This window comes from Muscardinus avellanarius (assembly GCF_963383645.1).
Source record: "Muscardinus avellanarius genome assembly, chromosome: 21".
Taxonomy (NCBI): domain Eukaryota; kingdom Metazoa; phylum Chordata; class Mammalia; order Rodentia; family Gliridae; genus Muscardinus; species Muscardinus avellanarius.
In genome coordinates this window covers 2,264,562-2,286,506 of record NC_137807.1, presented here as the reverse complement: position 1 = coordinate 2,286,506, position 21,945 = coordinate 2,264,562, and the positions used below count along the sequence as shown (strand labels likewise).

The 21,945-nt window shown below is 49.3% G+C and overlaps 1 protein-coding gene across 1 annotated transcript in view; it reads left to right on the top strand.

The window, feature by feature from the left end:
- Positions 1–21,678, top strand: part of MPHOSPH9 (M-phase phosphoprotein 9) — a gene marked incomplete at both ends in the record, with an annotated part of 43,986 nt that extends 22,308 nt beyond the window's left edge. Inside the window, 15 exons of the mRNA XM_080717595.1 lie at positions 94–548; positions 1,808–1,963; positions 2,799–2,886; positions 4,172–4,387; positions 7,102–7,149; positions 9,025–9,089; positions 10,764–10,865; positions 12,213–12,338; positions 14,467–14,639; positions 14,914–15,060; positions 16,252–16,372; positions 17,296–17,399; positions 18,536–18,783; positions 19,083–19,151; positions 21,577–21,678. Of these exons, the coding sequence (XP_080573721.1) occupies positions 94–548; positions 1,808–1,963; positions 2,799–2,886; positions 4,172–4,387; positions 7,102–7,149; positions 9,025–9,089; positions 10,764–10,865; positions 12,213–12,338; positions 14,467–14,639; positions 14,914–15,060; positions 16,252–16,372; positions 17,296–17,399; positions 18,536–18,783; positions 19,083–19,151; positions 21,577–21,678 (2,220 nt within the window). The remainder of the gene's footprint in view (positions 1–93; positions 549–1,807; positions 1,964–2,798; positions 2,887–4,171; positions 4,388–7,101; positions 7,150–9,024; positions 9,090–10,763; positions 10,866–12,212; positions 12,339–14,466; positions 14,640–14,913; positions 15,061–16,251; positions 16,373–17,295; positions 17,400–18,535; positions 18,784–19,082; positions 19,152–21,576) is intronic.
- Positions 21,679–21,945: the final 267 nt, after the last annotated feature.

The following is a 21,945-nucleotide window of genomic DNA, read 5'->3' as shown; positions in this document are numbered from 1 at the left end:
GCCTGTGCCGCGTGATGGCTGCAGGCCGCCTCCTGCCGGGAGCAGGGCGCCGGCGCCACGCGGAAGCCTCATGCCCGCCCGTCCTTTCTCTAGGTGCTGACTCTAGATCCCGCGTTGCACGTGAAGCCGAGCCAGAGTGCGGGGAGCCAGCCACACGGCTTTGCGAGCGCTCTGGACCACAGGCTCTCCTCACCAGACTCGGTTCTGGAAGCCAGTGTGTCTGCTCACTCGGACAGTGACTCGTTCTCTCAAGCAAGCAACGTCGCTGCACGGCTCTCCAGGTTCCAGGAATGCCCTGCACACGCAGAAGCGTGCCCGGCAGACTCTTGGAAAAGTCACGCATTCCAGAGTGGAAGTAGGACCACTTCCACGCTCCCCTCCGTCTGTACCCTCACGAGCAACCCTATCTCCGTCAACACCGTAGATGAAGAAAACACTGGCACGGTGGCCTCCGCCTCGGCCAGCCAGTCCCCGCTTCCAGGTGCAGCCAGCGGCGTCCCAGGGTGCTTGGTGCTGACGTCCCTGGACAACCCCGTGGTGCTGTCAGAGTATGTGCTCCAGGGCCTGGCTTATAACGTTACAAGATTTTCTGTGATGCCTGCTTAAATGGTGGATATAATTGTTATCAAACCTTAGTAACGTATAAATTCTCAAAGACATTGCATTTTTAAGATAAATCACCTAGGCCGGGTGTGGTGGCATACGCTTGTAATCCCAACATTCGGGAGGCAGAGACCAGAGGATTGTGGTTCGCAGACCCCCTCAGCTACTTAGCGAGGCCCTTCGCAACCCAGTGAGACCCTGTTTCAAAAAAATAAAAGGACGCCAGGTGTGGTGGCGCATGCTTGTAATCCCCGCGCTTGGGAGGCTGAGACGGGAGGATTTCACAGGTTCAAAGCCAGCCTCAGCTACTTAGTGAGGCTCTCAGCAACTTAGTGAGACCCTGTTTCCAAATAAAATGTAAAAAAAGGTCTGGGAGTATAGCCCGGAGGTAGAAAGCCCCTGGGTTCTACCCCCAGTACCACCTAAATAAATAAATAAATAAATAAATAAATAAATAAAGACTGAAAAAAATGGAGCTGGGGCTGTAGCTTGGAGGTACACTGTCCCCTGGGTTCCATCCTCAGTACCTTAAAAAAAAAAAAAAAAAAACTCATCTAGCTGGGTGTGGTGGTGCACGCTTGTAATCCCAGTACTTGGGAGGCTGAGACAGGAGGATTGCAGGTTCAAAGCCAGCCTGAGATTGTTCTTAGTAATTTGGTGAGACTGTTTCCAAATAAGAAATAAAATTGGGCTGAGGGTGTAGCTTGCAGGTAATATGCCTCTAGGTTCAATCTCCAGTACAAAAAAAAAAAAAAAAAAATTTAAAAACTAAGTAATCCGTGTCTTTTTCACATTATTGTCAACTTTTGGGGGGTTAAAGACAAGGTGATGCCAGGTGTGGCAGATGTCCGTAATCCCAGTACTTGGGAGGCTGAGACAGGAGGATCCCATGTCAACCGCAAGAATGTACCGAGACTCAGCAACACAGTGAGACTGTTTCCGAGAAAGATAGGGCTGGGTGGGGGGATGGATGGCTCAGAGGTAGAATGTCCCCCAGTTGGATTCCCAGTAAACACCCCCCGCAGACAAAGACGAGGTACTGCCAGGCACCTGCTGAGTGCCAGTGTCGAGAGTATCGTGGTGCTTGCTGGGGCGTGCAGAGGAGACAGGCTGGACTTGCCAAGAGCCGTGGTCCTCTCGGCTCCTCTGGGGGCTGGGGCGGGAGGTGTGCTTTGCTAGCAACGCTCTGTACCCTGGCCCGCAGGATTAGGCAGAGCCTGAAGGAGAGACACGCTCGGCACGTAGCGGACCTTCGGGCCTACTATGAATCAGAAATCAACAGTTTGAAACAGAGGCTGGAGGCCAAAGAAAATTCTGCAGTTGAAGAGTGGAAGAAAACCAATCAAGTTTTGGTGGACAGGTAAAACTTACAATTCACCTGGAAAGTTAGGATTTCTTCAGCTGGGAGCACCCAGCATTACTCCTGCCTGCAGGTGACATATTGTAGCAGTGAAACAGTGAGCCGGGTGTGGGCGCACACCTGGAATCCTGGCACTTGGGAGGGAGAGGCAGGAGATCGCAGGTTCAAAGCCAGCCTCAGCTACTTAGCAAGGCTCTCAGCAACCTAGTGAGACCCTGTTTCCAAATAAAATATAAAAAGAGGTCTGAGAATATAGTCCAGAGGTAGAAAAGCCCCTGGGTTCTACCTCCAGTACCACCAAAAAAAAAGGGGGGGTTTGATCTGATATATAGAATAAAGTTAAATGTTATAGAGACAGTAGAAACAGAAAGAGATGTTGTGATTATTTTAACTGGAGAAATGACTCCTTTTAAGTCAAAAGCAAATGGTATCATTACACACCATTTTTTCAAACATAAAATTGGAGAAATCTGCTGGTGCTGCAAATGGGGCCTTTCACGCTTATGTTGTAGGCCAACTGTGACACTGGATTATCATGTCACACCATTGGCAGTAATCTCCAGCACGTCATTCCCGGCGTGGTAACAAAAACAGTGCAATACGGTTAACACACTCGACAGAACCCAGGGGCATTCTACCTCTGAACTACACCCCCAGCCCTGTATTTTATCCTTTATTCTGAAACAGGGTCTCACTAAGAAGCTGAGGCTGTCCAAGAAGCAGGATCCTCCTGTCTCCCAAATGCTGGGATTACAAGTGTGTGCCACCATTCCCAGCTGTGGAATACTTTTAAGAGAAATGGTGATATCTTCTAATTAAAACTAAACTTTTACAGATGTGGCCAACTAGATAATGCTTTGAATGAAGCTACTACTCGTGTGAGAACACTCGAGAAAAAGAATAATTTACTGGAAATAGAAGTGGCAAGTATTCTTTTTTACTGATGGTTCTAGTAACTTAAGGTTTTTTGTGTGTTTTGTTTTTGGTGGTGCTGGGGGTGGAACCCAGGGGCTTTCTACCTCTGGGCTATAGTCCCAGACCTATTTTATATTTTATTTGGAAACAGGGTCTCACTAAGTTGCTGAGAGCCTCACTAAGTAGCTGAGGCTGGCTTCGAACCCGTGTGATCCTCCTCTCTCAGCCTCCCAAGCGCGGGAATTAAAAGTGTGCCACCATGCCCGGCTGTAACTTAAGGTTTTAAAATATTTTTTCTAAACTTGAGAGATAAATGATTAGTTTTACAGTAACATTGGTTACTTTTGTCTTTTTTTTTTTTTTTTTTTTTTTTTTGCAGTACTGGGGATGAAATCCAGAGGCATTCTGTCTCTGAGCTACACCCCTGCACTGTTTTTTAGTCTTTATTTTGAAACAGGTCTCACTGAGTTGCAGAGGGTCTCAGTAAGTAGCTGAGGCTGTCTGCAAACTGTGATCCTACCCACTCAGCTTCCCTAGTACTAGGATTACAAGTGTGTGTTATCACGCCCAGCCTATACATTGTTTCTGTCTTAAAATTTTTTGTTTGTTTTGTTTTGGTACTAGAGATTTAGCCCAGGGGTGTTCTATGTCTGCGCTACACACCCCAGCCCTATTTTATTCATTAAAAAAATTTTTTTTGTAGTACTGGGGATGGAACCCAGGGACTTTCTATCTCCTGGCTGTACGCCTAGACCTATTCTTATATTTTATTTGGAAACAGGTTTTCGCTAAGTTGCTGAGAGCCTCACTACGTAGCTGAGGCTGGCTTCGAACCTGTGCGATCCTCCTGTCTCAGCCTCCCAAGTGCTGGGATTACAAGTGTGTGCCACCACGCCTGGCTCATTTTTAAAATTTTGAAATAGGGCCTCATTGAGTTGCCGAGTGTGGCCAGGAACCTGTGATCTTCCTGTCTTGCCACCATGTCTAGCTGAGTTTTTTAAATATTTTAACGCCCATAATTTACTAGTTACTTTTTAAATCTAAAGTAATATATCAGGCCAGGCGTGGTAGCACATGCCTGTAATCCCAGTACTTGGGAGACTGAGACAGGAGAATCGCAGATTTAGGAACAGCCTCAGTAAGTAGAATCTCAGCAACCTAGAGAGACGCGGTTTCAAAACAAAATATGAAATAGGGCAGAGAGTAGAGCTCAGAGGTACAATGTCCTGGCGTGTTCCAGGGTTCAGTGTCTGGTACTACAAAACAAAATAACACACGTTCACCTGTTTGTAGAAGGAGCTAAGGGAACGGTTCAGCGCCGCCAGCAGCGCCTCCAAAGTTCTGCAGGAACGAATCGAGGAGATGAGGACGAGCAGTAAGGAGAAAGACAACACCATCATTCGCCTCAAGTCCAGGCTGCAGGACCTAGAAGAATCCTTTGAGAACGCTTATAAGCTCTCCGATGACAAAGAAGCCAGGCTGAAACAAGAAAACAGAATGTTTCAGGATGTAAGTAGCGGACAGTGGGCACCTGCTTACATGCTTGGCTACTAGCTTGACTGTGGCTCTACAGTCAGGCCTTCCCAGGCCGGTGTGGGCCAGGCACTGGGCTGGAGCGGTAATGCCGGCCGGAGAGGGGTGTGCCGCAGCCGGCAGCCACGGCTTTGGGCGGCACTCACTCCTGCCTCCGCCTCCGCCTCCAGCGCTTGGCCTTCGAGTCCCCATAACATCTGTGCACCTGGCAGGGGAAAGCGCTATGAACCAGGCTTTGACTTCTTCATGTTCACCTAATTTCACTTAGAATTTAGATTCCCATGGCTGGCAGGGATAGCTCAGCGAGAAAGTGCTCGCCTAGAGGCCCAGCTCAGAGGGAAAGCACCCCTGGGCTCAGTCCCTAGTAACACACAGACAGCCAGACAGACAGCCAGACTGGAGGTGGAACCCAGCGGCGTTCTACTTCTGAGCTACACCCCCAGCCCTATTTTATATTTTTATTTTGAAGCAGGGTCTCACTAAGTTGCGGAGGGCCTCTCTAAGCAGCTGAGGCTGTCTGCAAACCTGGATCCTCCTGTCTCAGCCTCCCCGGTCCTGGGAGGACAAGTGTGTGCCACCACCCCCAAATTCACTTTTGCTTTAGTAAGCTGCAGTCTAGCCCTGTCTCCCGCCTGCCAGCTGCGCCGCTCTGCCGCTCTGCTTGCCTGTCTCTGTGACCTGTTTTCCCTTTCCTCTGGAGACTTAAGGTCTCGAGTTCATATCTGTGTGTTCTGAGAGTCCACAGTGATGGCTTAGCCCTTTTTCTTTGTTATTTTTCTGGGTATCTGAGGAACTGTTAACACTGAAAATTTTCTTTTCTAGTTTTTTTTTTTTCTTTCTGTTCTCTCTTATTGGATTTCAGATAGATTCTTGAATTTTAAAAATCAATCTCTTCTTCCTGCTTTCCCTCCTCTCTCCCTGGGACTAGGGACTGAGCCCAAGGGTGCTTTACTTCTGAGCTACACCCCCAACCCTATTTCTTAAAATTATTTTGAAATAGAGTCTCTCTTGGTTGCCGAGACTGGCCTTGAACCTGCGGTCCTGCCGTCTCCTTTTTCTGAGTACTGAGCGCACTTGATGCCTGTGCCCCTCCTGGTGATGTCTCCCCTGTGGTGTCTGTGGCGCTCTGTCTTTGGATTTACCTTTGTTTCCAGCACCACCATCTCCTCCTCCCATCTCCTTCTCCCGTTTATGAACCCAGTGTGGTGGCACACACTTGTAATCCCAGTACTTTGGAGGCTGAGACAGAAGGATGGCAAGGTTAAGGCCATCCTCATCAATTTAGCGAGATTCTCAACAATTTAGTGAGGCACTGTGTCAGAGTAAAAAAAAATAAAAAGGGCTGGAGTATATAGCTCAGAGATAGAATGCTCGCCTCTGCCTTCAATCCCCAGTACCAGAAAAATAAAAAAAAAACGTTAGCGTATCGTCTGTGTGGCAGTCCTCTTTGGCTGTGAAGGCTGAGGTGCAGGCCGCGCCGTGCCCTGGGCAGGGCTGGAGAGCCGTGAGCTCGCGGGGAGGCTGCAGGACAGTGCTTGGCCGACGGGCCAAGGCTTGTGGAGCGTTGTTGCTTTCTTTTCTTTTGTCTTTTTCTTTTTTTCCTTCTTTCTCTCTCTGGTACTGGGGATGAAATCCGGGGGCCTTTTACCTCTGGGCTACACTCCCAGATCTATTTTATATTTTATTTGGAAGCGGGGTCTCACTAATTAGGTAGCTGTGGCCGAGTTTGAACCTGCGCGACCCTTTCTCAGCCTCCCAAGTGCTGGAATGACAAGCGTGCGCCTCCACGCCCGGCTGGCATCAGCACTTTCTGTAGGTCAGTTTCTTTAGAGGCTTCTCTGCTGGGAGGGGCACACCTGGACACATGTGCAGGAGCCGGCTGGGGACAGGAAGGCTTCAGGCAGGAAGCTTGACTCAGGCCCTCGTCCTCTCAGGCTCAGCCTGCTCCCCGTTGTACCCGGTGCCCCAGACCTGGGCATGCTGGGGTGATGGCCTGCAGCCCGCTCTGCCTGGCCTCCCTGCAGCATCCCCGAGCCAAACCCTTCCTGGTGGCTGTGTTTGTTTGTTTTTTTTGTGGTACTGGGGATTGAACCCAGGGCATTCCACTTTTGAGCTCCACCCCAGCCCTATTTTTTATTCTCTTATTTGAAACAGAATTTCCCTAAGTTGCAGAGGGCCTCCCAAGTAGCTGAGGCTGGCCTCAGACCTATGACCCCTCCTGTCTCAGCCTCCCAGGTAATGGAATTACAAGTATGTGCTGCCATGCCCGGCCCCCAGCCCTGTTTGCTTTCCTCCTTCTCCTCCTCCTCCTTTTTTTTTTTTTTTCTGTACCAGGGATTAAATCCAGGGGCATTTACCTCTGAGCCACCACACCACACCCCCAGCCCTATTTTGTACTCTTTTTTTTCTTTCTTTTTTTTTTTTGTGATACTGGGGATGGAACCCAGAGGCATTTAGTCTTTACATTGAAACAGGGTCTCCAAGTTGCTGAGGCTGGCTGCACACTTGGACTCCTCCTGTCTCAGCCTCCCGAGTCTGGGATGACAAGTGCGCCACCTCGCCTGCTGCCGATTCTGTGTAAGCCCGTGTGGCCTAGACATTTTGGAAGGCACGGCCTGTTGTGTCGCACAGAATCTCTCGGTTGACGCTACCGAGTTTAATTGTGTGGTGTCCTGTGTGCTTCTTTGCAGCTCTTAGGAGAATACGAGTCCCTTGGAAGAGAACATGGGCAAGTGAAGGTAATGGTGTCTGCTCTGGCCTCTGAGGGTGGCGGCGCGGGACGGGTGGAGAGCGGCGTCTTCCTCCTCCCCTGCAGCGCGTTCAACTCGACTGTTTAGTCACTGTGTTGCTCTCCTTGTTTTTAAATACTGCCCTACTTAGATCATTGTGTGTTAGGTTCATTATTAATTAATTAGTTTGTGGGGGGTACTTGGCATGAACCCCGCAGCATTCTACCTCTGAGCTAGACCCCCAGTTCTATTTTGTGTTTTATTTGGAAACAGGGCCTCGCTAGGTTCATGAGAGTCTCACTACTTGCTGAGGCTGGCCGCAAACCACAGTCTTCCTCTCAGCCTCCCAAGTGCTGGGATTACAAGCATGTGCCACTGTGCCCAGCTTTGGTTCATTCATTTTTTTTTTTTTTCTTTTTTGGTACTGGGGATTGAACCCAAGGGCACTCTACCTCTGAGCTATACCTCCAGCCCTATTTTTTAAAATTTATTTTGAAACAGGGTCTCACTGAGTTGCAAAGGGCTTCACTAAGTAGCTGATGCTGTCCTCGAACCACGATCCTCCTTTCTCAGCCTGCAAATGGTTCATGAATTGAATAAACATTTATTGAATGGCTATCGCATTTGAGATGAGTTGAGATGAAACTGTTTAGAGAGTATAAGATGCAAATAATTATTTTTTAAAATTTTTTTTTTTTTTTATTTTTTGGCGGGTCTGGGGATGGAACCCAGGGGCATTCAACCTCCGAGCTACATCCCCTGCCCTCCCTATTTTTTATTCTTTATTTTGAAACTGGGTCTCACTGAGTTGCAGAGGGCCTCACTAAGTAGCTGAGGCTGTCCGCAAATCACAATCCTCGGTCTCAGCCTCCCGAATGCTGGGATTACAAGCGTGCGCCACCACGCCCGGCTGCAAATAATTATTTTAATATCTGGACGTGGTGATACATGCCTGTCAGCCCAGTATTTGGCAGGCTGAGACAGGAGGATCATAGGTTCAAGGCCAGCCTCAGGAACATAGCAACAGTTTCAGCGACCTGATGAGACCCTGTTTCAAAATAAAATATAAAAATGCCTGGGGGTGACGCTGGGCGTGGTGGCACACGCTTGTAATCCCCGCGCTTGGGAGGCGGAGACAGGAGGATCATGCTGGTTCGAAGCCAGCCTCGCTGGCTTAAGAGACCCTGTTTCCAAATTAAAAAGTTAAAAAATAGGTCTGGGAGTGTAGCCTGTGGGAGTGTAGCCCGGAGGTAGAAGGGCTTCCAGGAACCCCAGTACCACCAAAAAAACAAAAAAGCCTGGGGGTGTAGCTCAGAGGTAGAATGTCCCTGGTGCAGTCTCCAGTACCACAAAAGTAAAAAAAAAAAAAATTGTTTGTGGATTGGTATGAGTTTATGATGTCTGAATTGTTAATTAAAGATCTGTGTGTAATACGACAGACCTCAATTCAGTGAAATCCCATAATAATATTGTAAGTGAGGTTCAACAATGTCTGTGTCACCGAATTCAGGCTGTGGATGTTGGAGCCTAGCAGAAAGGCTTGCACGGCTGCGCGGCTGAGGTCCAGGGCGCAGGAGTAGGCGGTGTTGAAGGGGTTTGCTTGGCCTCCTGTTGGCTCTCAGGCACGTTCGCGGTCCCCGAGTGTCCGTCGTGACGCTGGGTGTGTGCGCGCGAGCGGAGCCCTGAGCTCTCGGGCCAGGCCTCCGTGCTCTGGCTCCCCCACTTCTCTCTGGCAGCTCCGGGCTGGCACCACACACAGCCCCGCGTGCGATTCACAGCTAGCTGGTTTAGCCTGCAGTTCGTTTTATTTCCTATACATTTTAAAGGAAAATAACTCGTCTGAATATTTACCTTCACTCACCTGGATTCCCTTTATTTTTGTAGGATGCATTAAACATAACTGAAAACAAACTGCTCGATGCACACGCTCAGATTTCTGATTTGAAAAGGTAAATGTCTTACAAGCAAATCCTTGTAACTGTTGTTCCATGTGTATGGATTGAGAACGATGGAGAGCTTATTCTTGACTATTTCTAAGTTTTCTTAGTTCTCCAGCAGCTTAGTTTTCTCCTAGTGTGCCCCTGACGTGGACGTAAATTTGATTTAGCCAAAGAAGACTTTTAGTTCTTTATTTATTTGGTGCTGGGGCATTGATTGAACCCAGGGGCATTCTACCTCCGAGCTGCACCCCCAGCCCTATTTTTGTTCATTTTCTTTTGAAATAGGGTCTTTTTTTTTTTTTTTTTTTTTTTTTTCTGGTGGTACTGGGGTTCCTGGAAGCCCTTCTACCTCCGGGCTACACTCCCAGACCTATTTTTACATTTTTATTTGGAAACAGGGTCTCCTAAGCCAGCGCGCACGGCTGGCTTCGAACCTGTGCGATCCTCCTGTCTCTGCCTCCCAAGTGTGCGCCACCACGCCTGGCCATGAAATAGGGTCTCGTGAGGTTGCTGAGGCCGGTATCAAACCTTTAGTCCTCCTGTCTGCCTCTCGAGTCCTGCGATCACCAGGACTGGTTCTTATTTATTTATTTTTTTTGGTCATGGAGATTGAAACCAGGGGCAGTTTACCTCTGAACTACTACATCCCCTAGTCCTATATATTTTTCTCTCTCTCTCTCTCTCTCTCTCTCTCTCTCTCTCTCTCTCTCTCTCTCTCTTTCTTTCTTTCTTTTTGTGATACTGGGGATGGAATCCAGGGGCATTCTACCTCTGAGCTGCATCCCAGCTCTATTTTTTATTTTTTACTTTGAAACAGGGTCTCACTAAGTTGCAGAGGGCCTACATAGCTGAGGCTGGCTGCAAACCTGCAGTTCTCCTGTCTCAGCCTCCTAAGTACTGGGATTACAAATGTGTGCCACCACACCTGGCTCAGCCTCAGCAGTTTATCAAGAGTCGACAACCTTGTGAAACCCTATTTCAAAACAAAAAATAGCCAGGCATGGTGGTATACACTTGTAATCCCCATGCTTGGGAGGCTGAGACAGGAGGATTGCACAGGTTCGAAGCCAGCCTCGGCTACTTAGTATGAAGCCCTCTGCAACTTAGTGTGACCTTGTTTCAAAATAAAATGTAAAATGGGCCTGGGAGTGTAGCCCGGAGGTAGAAGTCCTCTGGGTTCCATCCCAAGTACCACAGGGAGGAAAAAAATGGGCATGGTGGTACACACTTGTAATCTCAGTACTTGGGAGGCTGAGACAGGAGCATCCAGGTTTATGCCAGCCTCAGCTACTTAGTGTGAGACCTTGTTTCAAAATAAAGAATAAGCCAGGCATGGTGGTGCACACTTGTAACCCTAGCATTTGGGAAGCTGAGACAGGAGGATCGGGGTTTGTGGACAGCTTCAACTACTTTGCAACTCAGCGAGGCTCTGTTTCAAAGTAAAAATAAAAAATAGGGCTGAAGGAGTAGCTCGGAGGTAGAATGCCCCTGGGTTCCAACCCTGGTACCACACACACACAAATAAAAATAATAATAATTGACTGTGACACTCTTGATAGACAGCTGGATATTTCTAACCTTTTCTAGGAGGGACTGTTGACTAGTAACTTGTTACATGAGCTATATTACTATATTATCAGTTTTTTGAAATGTGCTTACTTTATCTTACTGCTTTTGAATTAGAATGATTTCAAAACTTGAAGCCCAAGTGAAGCAAGTAGAACATGAGAATATGTTAAACCTTCGCCATCATTCTGACTCTCTCACGAGGCCTGCACGTGCCAAGTAAGTCCTTTCCTTGACTCCTGGTCGAGCTAGGAGTAGGCGCACCCCTCTCCTACCAGAGGAGCTCTGTGGTCTAAATGCCCGGGGCGAGGTGGCTGATGGGGGCCGCGTCCCCTCCCACACAGAGGACGAGCCCCTGCCGCTTCCCTGCCGCTCTCCAGGGGTGACCTTCCACCGCTTCACGCTTTTAAGAGCTCAGTTTTATTTTCTGTAAAAATCAGAGACACTGAGCTAGAACAAATCAGAAGGTCTTTAGCCGTAAGATCCCAGACCTTCTACTTCAGTGCTGATAGAAGGGCCCTGCAAGCGGGTCCACAGGAAGCTGCGCAGTCTTCTAGTCTCAGCGTCCTTTCTTTAGTTTTGTTGCATTTGCAACGTCGGGAGCTTAGAACTGTTTTTGTCTTTCCAGGGCTGGGACTAGAACGCAGGGCTTCATGCCTGCTAAGCTCACTCCACCACTGACCCACGGCCCCAGCCCTCAGGTTTACTTACAGAATAAGGATTGGTTATTACTGTGGCACAAATAAAAATACTAATAAGTAGATCATAGCTTCATAATATTGACATTTATTAGAAATAAGTTACTTTTGAGCCGGGCGTGGTAATCCCAGCATTCGGGAGGCTGAGACTGGAGGATCATGGTTAGAGGACAGCCTCAGCTACTTAGGCACTGTGCAACTCAGTGAGACCTGGTTTCAAAATAAAGAATAAAAAATAGGGCAGGGGGTGTAGCTCGGAGGTCAAAGGCCCCTGGGTTCCATCCTCAGACCCGCAAAAAAAAAAAAAAAAAAGAAATGGGTTAGTTTGGAAGCCGGACGTGGTGGCACACGCTTGTAATCCTAGTACTTGGGAGGCTGAGACAGGAGGATTGTGGTTGGAGGACAGCCTCAGCTACTTAGGCCCTCTGCCACTCAGTGAGACCCTGTTTCAAAATAAAGAATAAAAAATAGTGTTGGGGGTGAAGCTGGGAGGTAGAATGCCCCTGGGTTCCATCTCCAGTACCACACACACACAAAAAGGGCAGTTATTTACCTACATTAATTGTGAAACAGGCTACATTTCCAGGACTGTGCACAAACCTGTGATCCTCTTGCCTCGGTCTCCCAAACACTGGGACTGCAGGTCCAAAGAGCTCTGCTTGAGCTGTCCGTCCTCCTCTCCCTCCTCCTCCTAGTGTCCAGGTCTGCTGTAAGGTCCAGGTCAGGTGCAGATTGTGAACACTACCTGAAAGTGGGGCCGCATGGCACGTGTGTGCGTGTGTGCATGTGTGGGTGTGCGTGTGTGCAAGTATGCGTGTGTGTGATTGGTCTGAACTGCAGCGCAGCCTCCTGCTTCTCGTCCCAGCAGCTCCCTGGCGACCTCCGACGTCAGCAGGCGGAAGTGGCTGATCCCGGGCGCGCAGTACTCCATTTTCACGGGGCAGCCTCTGGGCGGGGCGGCGGATCGCCCTCTGGAGGAGACCTGTGTGTCTGGGTAAGAGAGCTGCCCAAGAGGAATGTTGTGGTCTCTTCCCTGTCTTTGTTGCAGTGCTGGGGATTGAGCCTGGGGCTGTGCCGCTGTTTTTATCTTGAGCAGGCCGGGCAGATCCCCAAGGCTGGCTGGCCTCCAGCCCCACTCTCCCTGCTTCAGCCTCCTGGGTTGGGGTTAGCGGCCGCCGCTTTGCCTGGCTTTGCTTGCTTGCTTGGAGACTCAGTGGCCTTTAGAGTGTCAGAAAGTGCCGGGCAGCTGCCTTAATCTGAGATAGGAGAACTTCAGGTTCGAGGCCAGCCTCGGCTACTTAGTGAGACCCTGTTCCAAATAGGAAATACAATGAATCCAGGAGTATAGCTCAGAGGTAGCATGCCCCTGGGTTTAATTAATCCTTAGTGCCCCCCATTTTTCCCCAGAAAGAGCTCTGGCGTGCCCTCCCTCCCCTCTCCTCCCTTCTTTCTCACAGTGCTGGGGAGAGGCATGCTGGGCAGGCGCTCCGCACTGACCCCGCCCCATTCAGAGCCGTCTCTCTGGTTCTTTAATGTCTTAATTTTGAGAACTTTGTTGTTGCTGTTGTTGAACCCAATGTGCTGGGGTCGAACCCGGGGCACAGCTCGGAGCTACGTCCTCAGCCCTTTCTTATGTTTTTTATTTTAAAATAGGGTCTTTCGAGCCGGGCATGGTGGCGCACGCTTGTCATCCCTGCGCTTGGGAGGCAGAGACAGGAGGATCGCACGGGTTCGAAACCAATCTCAGCTACTTAGTGAGGCTCTCAGCAACTTAGTGAGACCCTGTTTCCAAATAAAATATAAAAAAGGTCTGGGAGTATAGCCCGGAGGTAGGAAGCCTCTGGGTTCCACCCCCAGTACCACCAATAAATAAATAAATAAATAAATAAATTAATTAATTAATTAAAAAATAGGGTCTTCCTAAGTGGGTGAAGCTGGCTTTGAACTTGAGATTCTCCTGTCTCAGTCTCCCACGTACTGGGATAACAAGCGCGTTCCCCCCTCCCCCCCGCCCCCGGGCTTTGGAGACTTGACATTTGTTTATTTATTTTTTTGTTTATTTTGTGATGCTGGGATTGAATCCAGGGGCATTCTACCTCCAAGCTATGCCCCCAACTAAATTTTTTTTATTTTTTATTTTGAAACAGGGTCTCACAGAGTTTTGGAAGGCCACACTAAGTAGCTGAGGCTGGACAGGAACTGCAATCCTCCTGTCTCAGCCTCCCAAGTACTGGGATTCCAAGGGTGCACCACCAGAGCCAGCTCTGACTTTTATTTTGAGAGGCTAATTTTTCTTCCCTGGGCTAGGCAAACGTCCTTACCTGTGCATGTAGGGGCAGCGGAGGCCTGCACTTAGGATGTGATAGTGACCCACCCTCTTCCTCTAGGCAACCCGGCTGCCAGGAGAAAGCCCAGCCACGCACTACAGGGTGCCGCATTGGGTTCTGTTTCTGTGTGCAGAACGTGGAAAAGATTGGGGAGCACTGGGTTACATGCAGGTTGAGCTGTAGTTATTTGCACTGGAAAGCACAGGTCGTGTTGTGGAATACCACCGCCAGCTCTCCCGAGACTCTCCTGGCAGTCCTGCGTGCCCAGGCTTGCTCGGCTGGGACAAGTTTCCAAAGCCTGGGTGGCTTCCACAGCAGACATTTTCCTCAGTTCTGGGACCGTAAGCAAAGGATCAACGTGGCCTGGTTCTCTTTTTTTTTGTGTGTGTGTGGTACTGGGGTCCTGGAAGCCCTTCTACCACCTCCAGGCTACACTCCCAGACCTATTTTATACTTTTTTATTTGGAAACAGGGTCTCTTAAGCCACCTGCGCGATCCTCCTGTCTCCGCCTCCCAAGCGCGGGGATTACAAGCGTGTTCCACCACGCCGGCAAGCTGGCCCGGCTCTTAGAAAGGGCCCCACGTGGCCTGTACTTGGTGCGCCACGAGGGTGTGCGCGCGTCCCCCTTTTCATAAGGACCCTCATCCCTCACGGGGGTTTTGCTCTCCAGGCCTCCTCTAACCCTTCTGCCTCCCCGAGGCCCAGCCTCCAGCTCCTGTCCCCTGCGATGGCAGAGTTTGGGTAGGGGGCGCACGTGGAGGCCGCGGCACTCACAATGGCAATTGTTGTTTAAGGTGCCGTTCTCCTCCAGAAAAGGATTCTTCCCCTGGAAGTTCACCAATGAAGTTACTGACCAAAAAACAGAGAGAGGCTTCGGACACGCCGGTCACGCGAGCTTTAAAAGAACTCAGTGAAGAGAGAGTACTGAAGAACTGGGGGACACAGACGGAGAAAGAGGACGCCCCGAGTAGGTCCTGACTCCTGCTTGAGGGACGGACGGACGGACGGATGGGGGCAGGGGACTTGCCTCATCTCCATTTATCTTTTTAAACTTACATTCCTCAGTCAGTACAGTGAAGTTAACTTGTGATGCTGCTGCTGATTGAGTCCCCTAGTTAATCAGGTCCCGGCCTAATGCGCCCTTACGAAGAGGTGCGCCCACCAGGGGCGAGCGCAGCGCTCCGAGCGGCCCGCGTCTCTGTGGGTCTCGGGGATGAGCCAGGCTTGTTTTGCGTTTGCAGAGTCAGCGGCTCCTCGGCCACCTGAGCCCTCCGCCCGGGCGAGCCCTTCCCCGGAGAGGCGTGCCCAGCAGAGACACCCGCGGCCGAGCCCCGCTGCGCAGCGGTCCTCGTCGCTGCCGCCCTCCAGCCGCAAGTGCGGGGTTCCAGGTGAGCGGCCGGCAGGCTGCGCCAAGTCCCAGACGGTGCCTGGGGAGCAGGACTGCCCGATTGCAGACACTACAGACAAACTTGAGAGATATGTGTGTACCAGGCGAGCCGGAGCTGGGCGTGGAGGCGCCTGCCTGTAAGTCCAGCGCGTGGGGCGCTGAGACAGGAAGGTCACGGGTTTGAGGCCAGCCTTTGTAACTTGCCAAGCCTGTGGTTCAAAGTAAAAAATAAAAGAGAGCTGGAGGTAAACCTCAGAGGTAGAACACCCCTGGGCTCAATTCCCAGTACAAGGAAGAAAGAAAGAGAAAGGAAGGGAGGGAGGGAGGTTGGTTGGTTGGTTAAGGTGAGCAGGCATGGAATACGCACCTGCGACCCAGTGGCTCCAGAGGCGGAGGCAGGAGGAGAACATGTTTGAGGCAAGTTAGTGAGTTTATAAAGAATAAAAAATAGGGCTCGGAGGATAGCTTGGAGAACGCCCCTGGGTTCAGTCCTCAGTATTAAAAAACAAAAGATTTTTATGTATCCAGCAAATTGTAAGTGGTTTATACCATCTCCGAGTTTTTGAGACAGTAAATTCTCTCTCTTTTTTTTATTAGCAGTACTAGGGATTGAACCCAGGGGCATTGTAACCTCCGAGCTACACCCCCAGCCCAGTTTCACTAAGTAGCTGAGCTGGCCGTGAATGTGCGGTCCTCCTGTCTCAAGCCTCCCAAGTCCTGGGATTACGAGCCTACTTCACTCTAGTCTGCAAAATGGATGCTCATGTGTTTGACCTTGGCTACTGGCATCGGTCACCTTTCCTCTCTGGCCAGTTCCAGGTGGTTTCAAGGTTGAAGCCCAGCACTTCCGTGCCCTCAGCTTCCACTTTGACCCAGCTCTAAGGTCCACATCGGCTGACACGGGAGCGTTCACTACCGCCCTGGTGTCACAGACTTATTTCCAGTCGACTTCTCAAATCCTGAAAAACCAGTTTTGAGTGAGAGTGCTGAAACTACTGCGTGGTACACTAAACGCCAGCAGCGTTTACCTCGAGGTGTTAGCATTATGGATTTTTTTGGTACTCCTTTGCCTTTCAGGAGATTGTACAGTGAGATTACATTCTTTTTAGAATTAGGAGAAGTTCTCTCCGGAAAACTCTGCTACACTAACACACGTAGAAGGAAAAGACTGTCTCTTTGTTTTCTTCTCTAGCAAAAAGAGAGATTATGTTAACACCGGTGACGGTGGCATACAGCCCAAAGCGGTCCCCTAAGGAAAATCTGTCCCCAGGATTTAGTCACCTTCTCAGCAAGCACGACAGCAGTCCCATACGGTAAGTTCTCTGAAACTGCGGAATGAGACGTATGCCGTTGATGTCTCGAGTATCGTCTTATGCCTCTAGCTAGCCCTGCTTTTTCAGTTATTAATGGGAGCCTTGGAGATTTGAATCACTTACGTGGATATCGTTCTAAAATACAGTGGTGCAGTACAGGAAAACAGCTCACCGTGCGAGCTTGTTACTGCAAGTGCCGTGCTCTGTGGGTGTGAATGCTGGGTCCTGTCCTCCTGGGAGGTCTGACATGGGGCCTCATGGGCCTCTGTGCGGGAGGTGGGCCGCTCGGGTGTGGCTCCGCGCCAGCCATCCCTCTCGGAAGGGGAGGCCCTGCCTCCTGGCCCCGGACCCGACGCTGCCAGGCTCTTGGAAGCCAGTTTGAGCGCACCGAGCCTCAGCTTCCTCTCCTAGACGGTGGGGCGGTGATGCTGCCCTGCTTATTCATATTGTTGTAAAGATGAGATGACATAATGTCCAAGTAAGTGCTCTGAGTTTCCAGGATGGAAATGTAGCTTCAAGTTAGAAAACAGACAGAGCCGGGCGTGGTGGGCACGGCTTGTCATCCCAGCGCTTGGGAGGCTGAGACCGGAGGATCGCACAGGTTCGAAGCCAGCCTCAGCTACTTAATGAAGCTCTCAGCAACTTAGACCCTGTTTCCAAATAAAGTATAAAATAGGTCTGGGAGTATAGCCCGGAGATAGAAAGCCTCTGGGTTCCACCCCAGTACCACAAAAAAGAAAAAAAGAAAATAGCCATTGGATTTCAGCTCTAGAAAAGTCATATGAGCAGCTTTCTTTTAAGAGAAGCCTGTAAATGTGTGAGGTGACTGGATGGCGGCTCGCTGCTCGTGGGGGGAGCAGTGGAGATGCCCTCTCACGAGTGCCCGCTTCATTGTCTCTCACGAGTGCCCGCTCCATTCATAGATCTGCCGTGCTTTTGGATGCCTGGGATGCCGTCCCTGTGTCCACGTTACAACCAGCCCACCCCAGAAAACGGCTCCAGTTCCTTCCTCTAGAGAGCGCGGAAGGTATCCTTTCCTAAAGTTATTAGTTATGCTAACACAGCCATTCGTTTTTTAAGATTCTGATATCTTTTCAAGGTTCTAATTGATGTCTTATAGCCTGTGCTTAAATATTTTTCCATTTGGCCCTGGTGGCCCACGCTTGTCATCCCTGCACTCGGGAGGCTGAGACCGGAGGATCGCGGTTCGCGGCCAGCCTCAGCGACTTAGTGAGGCCCTCTGCAACTCAGTGAGACCTTGTTTCAAAATAAAGAATAAAAAACAGAGCTGAGGGTGCAGCAGCTTGGAGGTAGAATGCCTCTAGGTTCAGTCACCAGCCCATCACACACACACACACACACAGTAAAATGGGGCTGGGGTGCAGCTTGGACATAGAATGCCTTGGGGTTCAATCCTCAGTACCAAAAATATGTAAATAATAAAAAATATTTTTCTGCATAAGGACCTCTAAAAATAAGCATTTGTGATGCTTGGTGGTGTTGTCAGTGTTATTCTCATTGAAAAGCTGGAAACTGAATCACGGGGAATGTGGCTGTTGAATTACTGGAGTTATACTGTTCAGTGTGTGTGTGTGTGTGTGTGTGTGCGTGCGTGCGTGCGTGCGGTACCCGGCATGGAACCCAGGGGCATCTACCTGTGAGCTACACTCCTAGCTTTATTTTATTATTTTGAGACAGGGCCTCACTGAGTCGCAGAGGGCCTCACTAAGTAGCTGATGCTGGCCACGAACCTGCGCTCCTCCTGTCTCAGCCTCCCATGAACTGGGATTATAAGTGTGGCTGTGTTTGGTTACTTTTAGACTCATAAACAGCTTGGGCTGTGGGTATTGTTTTTTTTCCTCGTTTGTATTTTAAGTTTGGAATAATGCATGTGAAATCATTTGGGCAGGCCCCCAAAACGTTAAGTACTTTTCTTACTGGTTTACATTTACCCAGCGCTTCCATTGACATGAAGCTTGCATGCAGCACCTAGGGACGTTTGAAGGTCGTTGGAACTTCCTGTAGAAGGCGCTGGGGGTCTGAAGGGCAGCGTAGCTCTGGGTTACTTGATGGGCCATATAGCAGCTACTTCCAGAAAGTGAGGTAGGGCACCATACTTAATTTATTGGAAAAATGCTAAGAAATCTCTTTCCTCTCTAACAGACAAAAGCTTGTCAGAACATTCCCTTGGCAGCCATGTTAACCGCGGCCCCTGCTCCGCACCCTCTCCACACGAAGGGAAGCGCGCGCCCGTGAGGCCGGCCTGGGAGGAGGAGAAGTCGGTTAGCTGTGAGCAGTGTGAGCCTGCCTCGGTCGCACCACAGGGTAATGGTTTTGAATATACCGCAAAGATTAGGACCCTAGCCGAAACGGAACGATTTTTTGATGAGCTTACAAAAGAAAAGGACCAGGTAAAATGAACAAAACTTTTTAAAAATCTTTTTCTGAACTTAGTGCTTATGTCTAAGGAGTAGTCGGAGGGACTGATTGAGTCACATGTGCCCTGGGAGTTGCCCGGGCACCGCGCCACGGTGCGCCGAGCCGCGCCACGCACGCCTGGCCGTGCGCCATGACTGACTGGTGGCGGGCTGGAGGTTCAGCAGAGGGGCAGGCACAGCCGGGCCAGAATCTTCTCTCTGCGTCTGTCCTGACCCTCCGGCAGTGACGGGGACGCCTTTGTTTTGACTTGAATTTCTGTGTGTGTCCACAGATTGAAGCGGCACTGAGCCGAATGCCATCTCCTGGAGGAAGAGCCACTTTACAGACGAGACTGAGCCAGGTGAGGCGTCTTGGCGCGGCCGCGTGGAGGCGGGCAGCTGGCTCCCACCAAGGGAGCGCTCAGTCGCAGCCCTGAAGCAGCGGTCAGAGCTCATTTTGTGTGTGTGGTACTAGAGATGGAACCCAGGGGCATTTTCTCTCTGATCTACACCCATAGCCCTATTTTTTAGTCTTTTTATTGTTGAAGCAGGGTCTCACTGAGTTGTGAAGGGCCTCGCTAAATAATCTCCACCTCCCAAGTGCTGGGATTACAAGTGTGCGCCACCATGCCCGGCATTGCTTGCTTGATTTGTAAAACAAGTTTTAGTTGCTTTTCAAAGAGAATTAAAATACATGAAACCACGGGACATTTAAAACTCAGTTCTTTTAGTGATGTTGTAATGTAACAGCAAGGGTATACCTCTCATGGTTTTCCAGTGCCTTAGCTTTAATTAAAGTTCTCTTTCAGACTGATCTGTAACACAGAGAAAGCCCCAGAGACGCGGCGGGGCTTTTCCCGGCCTCTGCCCTGTCTTCCGTCCTTCTCTGACGTTGGGCTTTTTGTTGTTTTTGTTCTGAAATTTTTTATTGAATAATTTATAAGACTCAACACATGAAACTCTTAAAATAGTTCACTAGGAAAGCAAAAGGAAAATTTGGTATGCGGATGCTAAATGAGTCTGAAGTATTTGATATATGTTTATACAATGAGCTTCTGAGTGCTCGTTCTTCAAATGCGACTTAGGGGCACTGGTTCCCGCTCGTGTTTGTTGATGACGAGGAACCTTCAGCTCCGCTGCTGGAGAGCAACGGCGCATGTGCAGACAGAGGCGTCTCTGTGGGACGAGCACATTAGCAAGTATTTCAGAGACGCACACGCGTGTGTTTCCCCGCCCACAGCAGGTGGATGTGAAATCGCCAGATTCATGAGTACAAGCCGACGTGTGTCCAGAGCCTTGGGATTTTGCATTTCTTCAAACCTAACACTTCTTACTTCTGGAATGATTCCTGGGGCAATACTTACAGACACTAGAGAGAGATATGTTTAAGAAATTGGTTGCAGCCTTGTGGTATACAAATTTAGAAGCAACTTAAATTTCTACTACGGTTCCCGGTTAAATATGTTACTTGTGGCGGTGCATGCCTGTACTCCACTACTTCGGAGGTTGAGACAGGAGGATTGCAGGTTTGAGGCCAGCCTTAGCAATGTACTGAGATCTTGTTTCAAAATAAAAGGGGGCGGGGGTGTAACTAGAAGGTAGAATGCCCCTGGGTTTAACCCTCAGTATCTCCCCCTCAAAACATTACTGGTGATAGGGTATTATGTACTAATTGAAAAGGGCATTGTAGGATATTTTATTTTATGTCAAGAACATTCAATTGAAAAATATTTTGAGCCAGGCGTGGTGGCGCACACTTGTCATTCCAGCATTTGGGAGGCTGAGCCAGAAGGATCGCGGTTCGCGGACAGCCTCAGCTACTTAGTGAGGCCCTCTGCAACTCAGTGGGACCCAGTTTCAAATAAAGAATTAAAAAAAGGGCTGGGGATATATCTCCGAGGTAGAATGCCCCTGGGTTCCATCCCTAGTACTAAAAAAAAAAAAAAAGAAAAGAAAAATATTTTTAAATATTTTAACCCGGGCGTGGTGGTGTACGCTTGTGATTCCAGTAGTTGGGAGGGAGGCTAAGACAGGAGGATCACAGGTTTGCGGGCAGTCTCAACTACTTAGTAAGATCCTGTTTCAAATTAAAGAATAAAAGTAGAGCTGGAGGTGTAGCTTGGAGGTAAAATGCCCTGGGTTCCATCCCCAGTACTGAAAAAAAACCCATATATTAGTTTGACTCAGTATTTATTTTCGAGGATGTACGCATAGAGCCCATTAGGAAGGAGGGACAGCGGTCATTTCTCGTGCTCATTGTTCTTGTACTATAGTAAGATGGGATCCTTTTGCATTTAAATGGTTAAAGAGAGAAATTTAAGTTTTCTTTCAGGATACCATTGAAGTGAATACTGAGGAAAGTATCTAAAATGATAAACACCTATTCTAGGCACTAGTAAGCAGCACTACTTATTCTGAAATAGTAGTTATTACAGTGATTCCTCGCGGATTTTTCGGCCTAAGTCGGGCTTTTTGGTGGTGGCGCGGCCTCCTCCGCCGAGCCCGCAGAGCGCTCCAGGCTGCCAGGGAGCCAGCCCCGCCCGCTGCTGGTGCTGCCCTGGGAGTTTCCATACACTGAATGTGCCACGCATATTAGAATATTTTAAGGTGCAGCAGTTATTCTGAAGAGTTGACAGACTGACCCACATAAAACAAATAATATACATAAGATGTTTCCCATAGAAAGAAAAATGCCGGCCGGTGAGCTCAGCACCCCCATGCTCTTCGCCCACGGCAGGCCCGGGCGGCGGCCGGCGCGGCTCCTCACTCCCCGCTCTTTTTTCCTAGGAAGCCCTGGAGGACCGCTTGGAAAGGATCAACCAGGAACTGGGCTCAGTCCGCATGACGCTGAAGAAGTTCCACGTTCTGCGCACCTCCGCAAATCTCTGAGACTTGCAGCCATTAAATTTTGAGACATTTTTGTTTGCACTGATGTATAATTATGCACTCAGAGAAGGCAAGCTGTTTTGTACTGTCGAAAAGCCTTCAAACAGTAGTTTTACAATCATGCTATTCTTACACCTGCTATTTTATACTTCAAATGGCCACAGATTTTCAAGATATTTTTGTTATGCTCAGGAATCTCTTGTATATTTTACTATTTAGAAAACATTATTTTTAAGTAGTATGTCTTCACTTTATATCAAGAATAAGGAA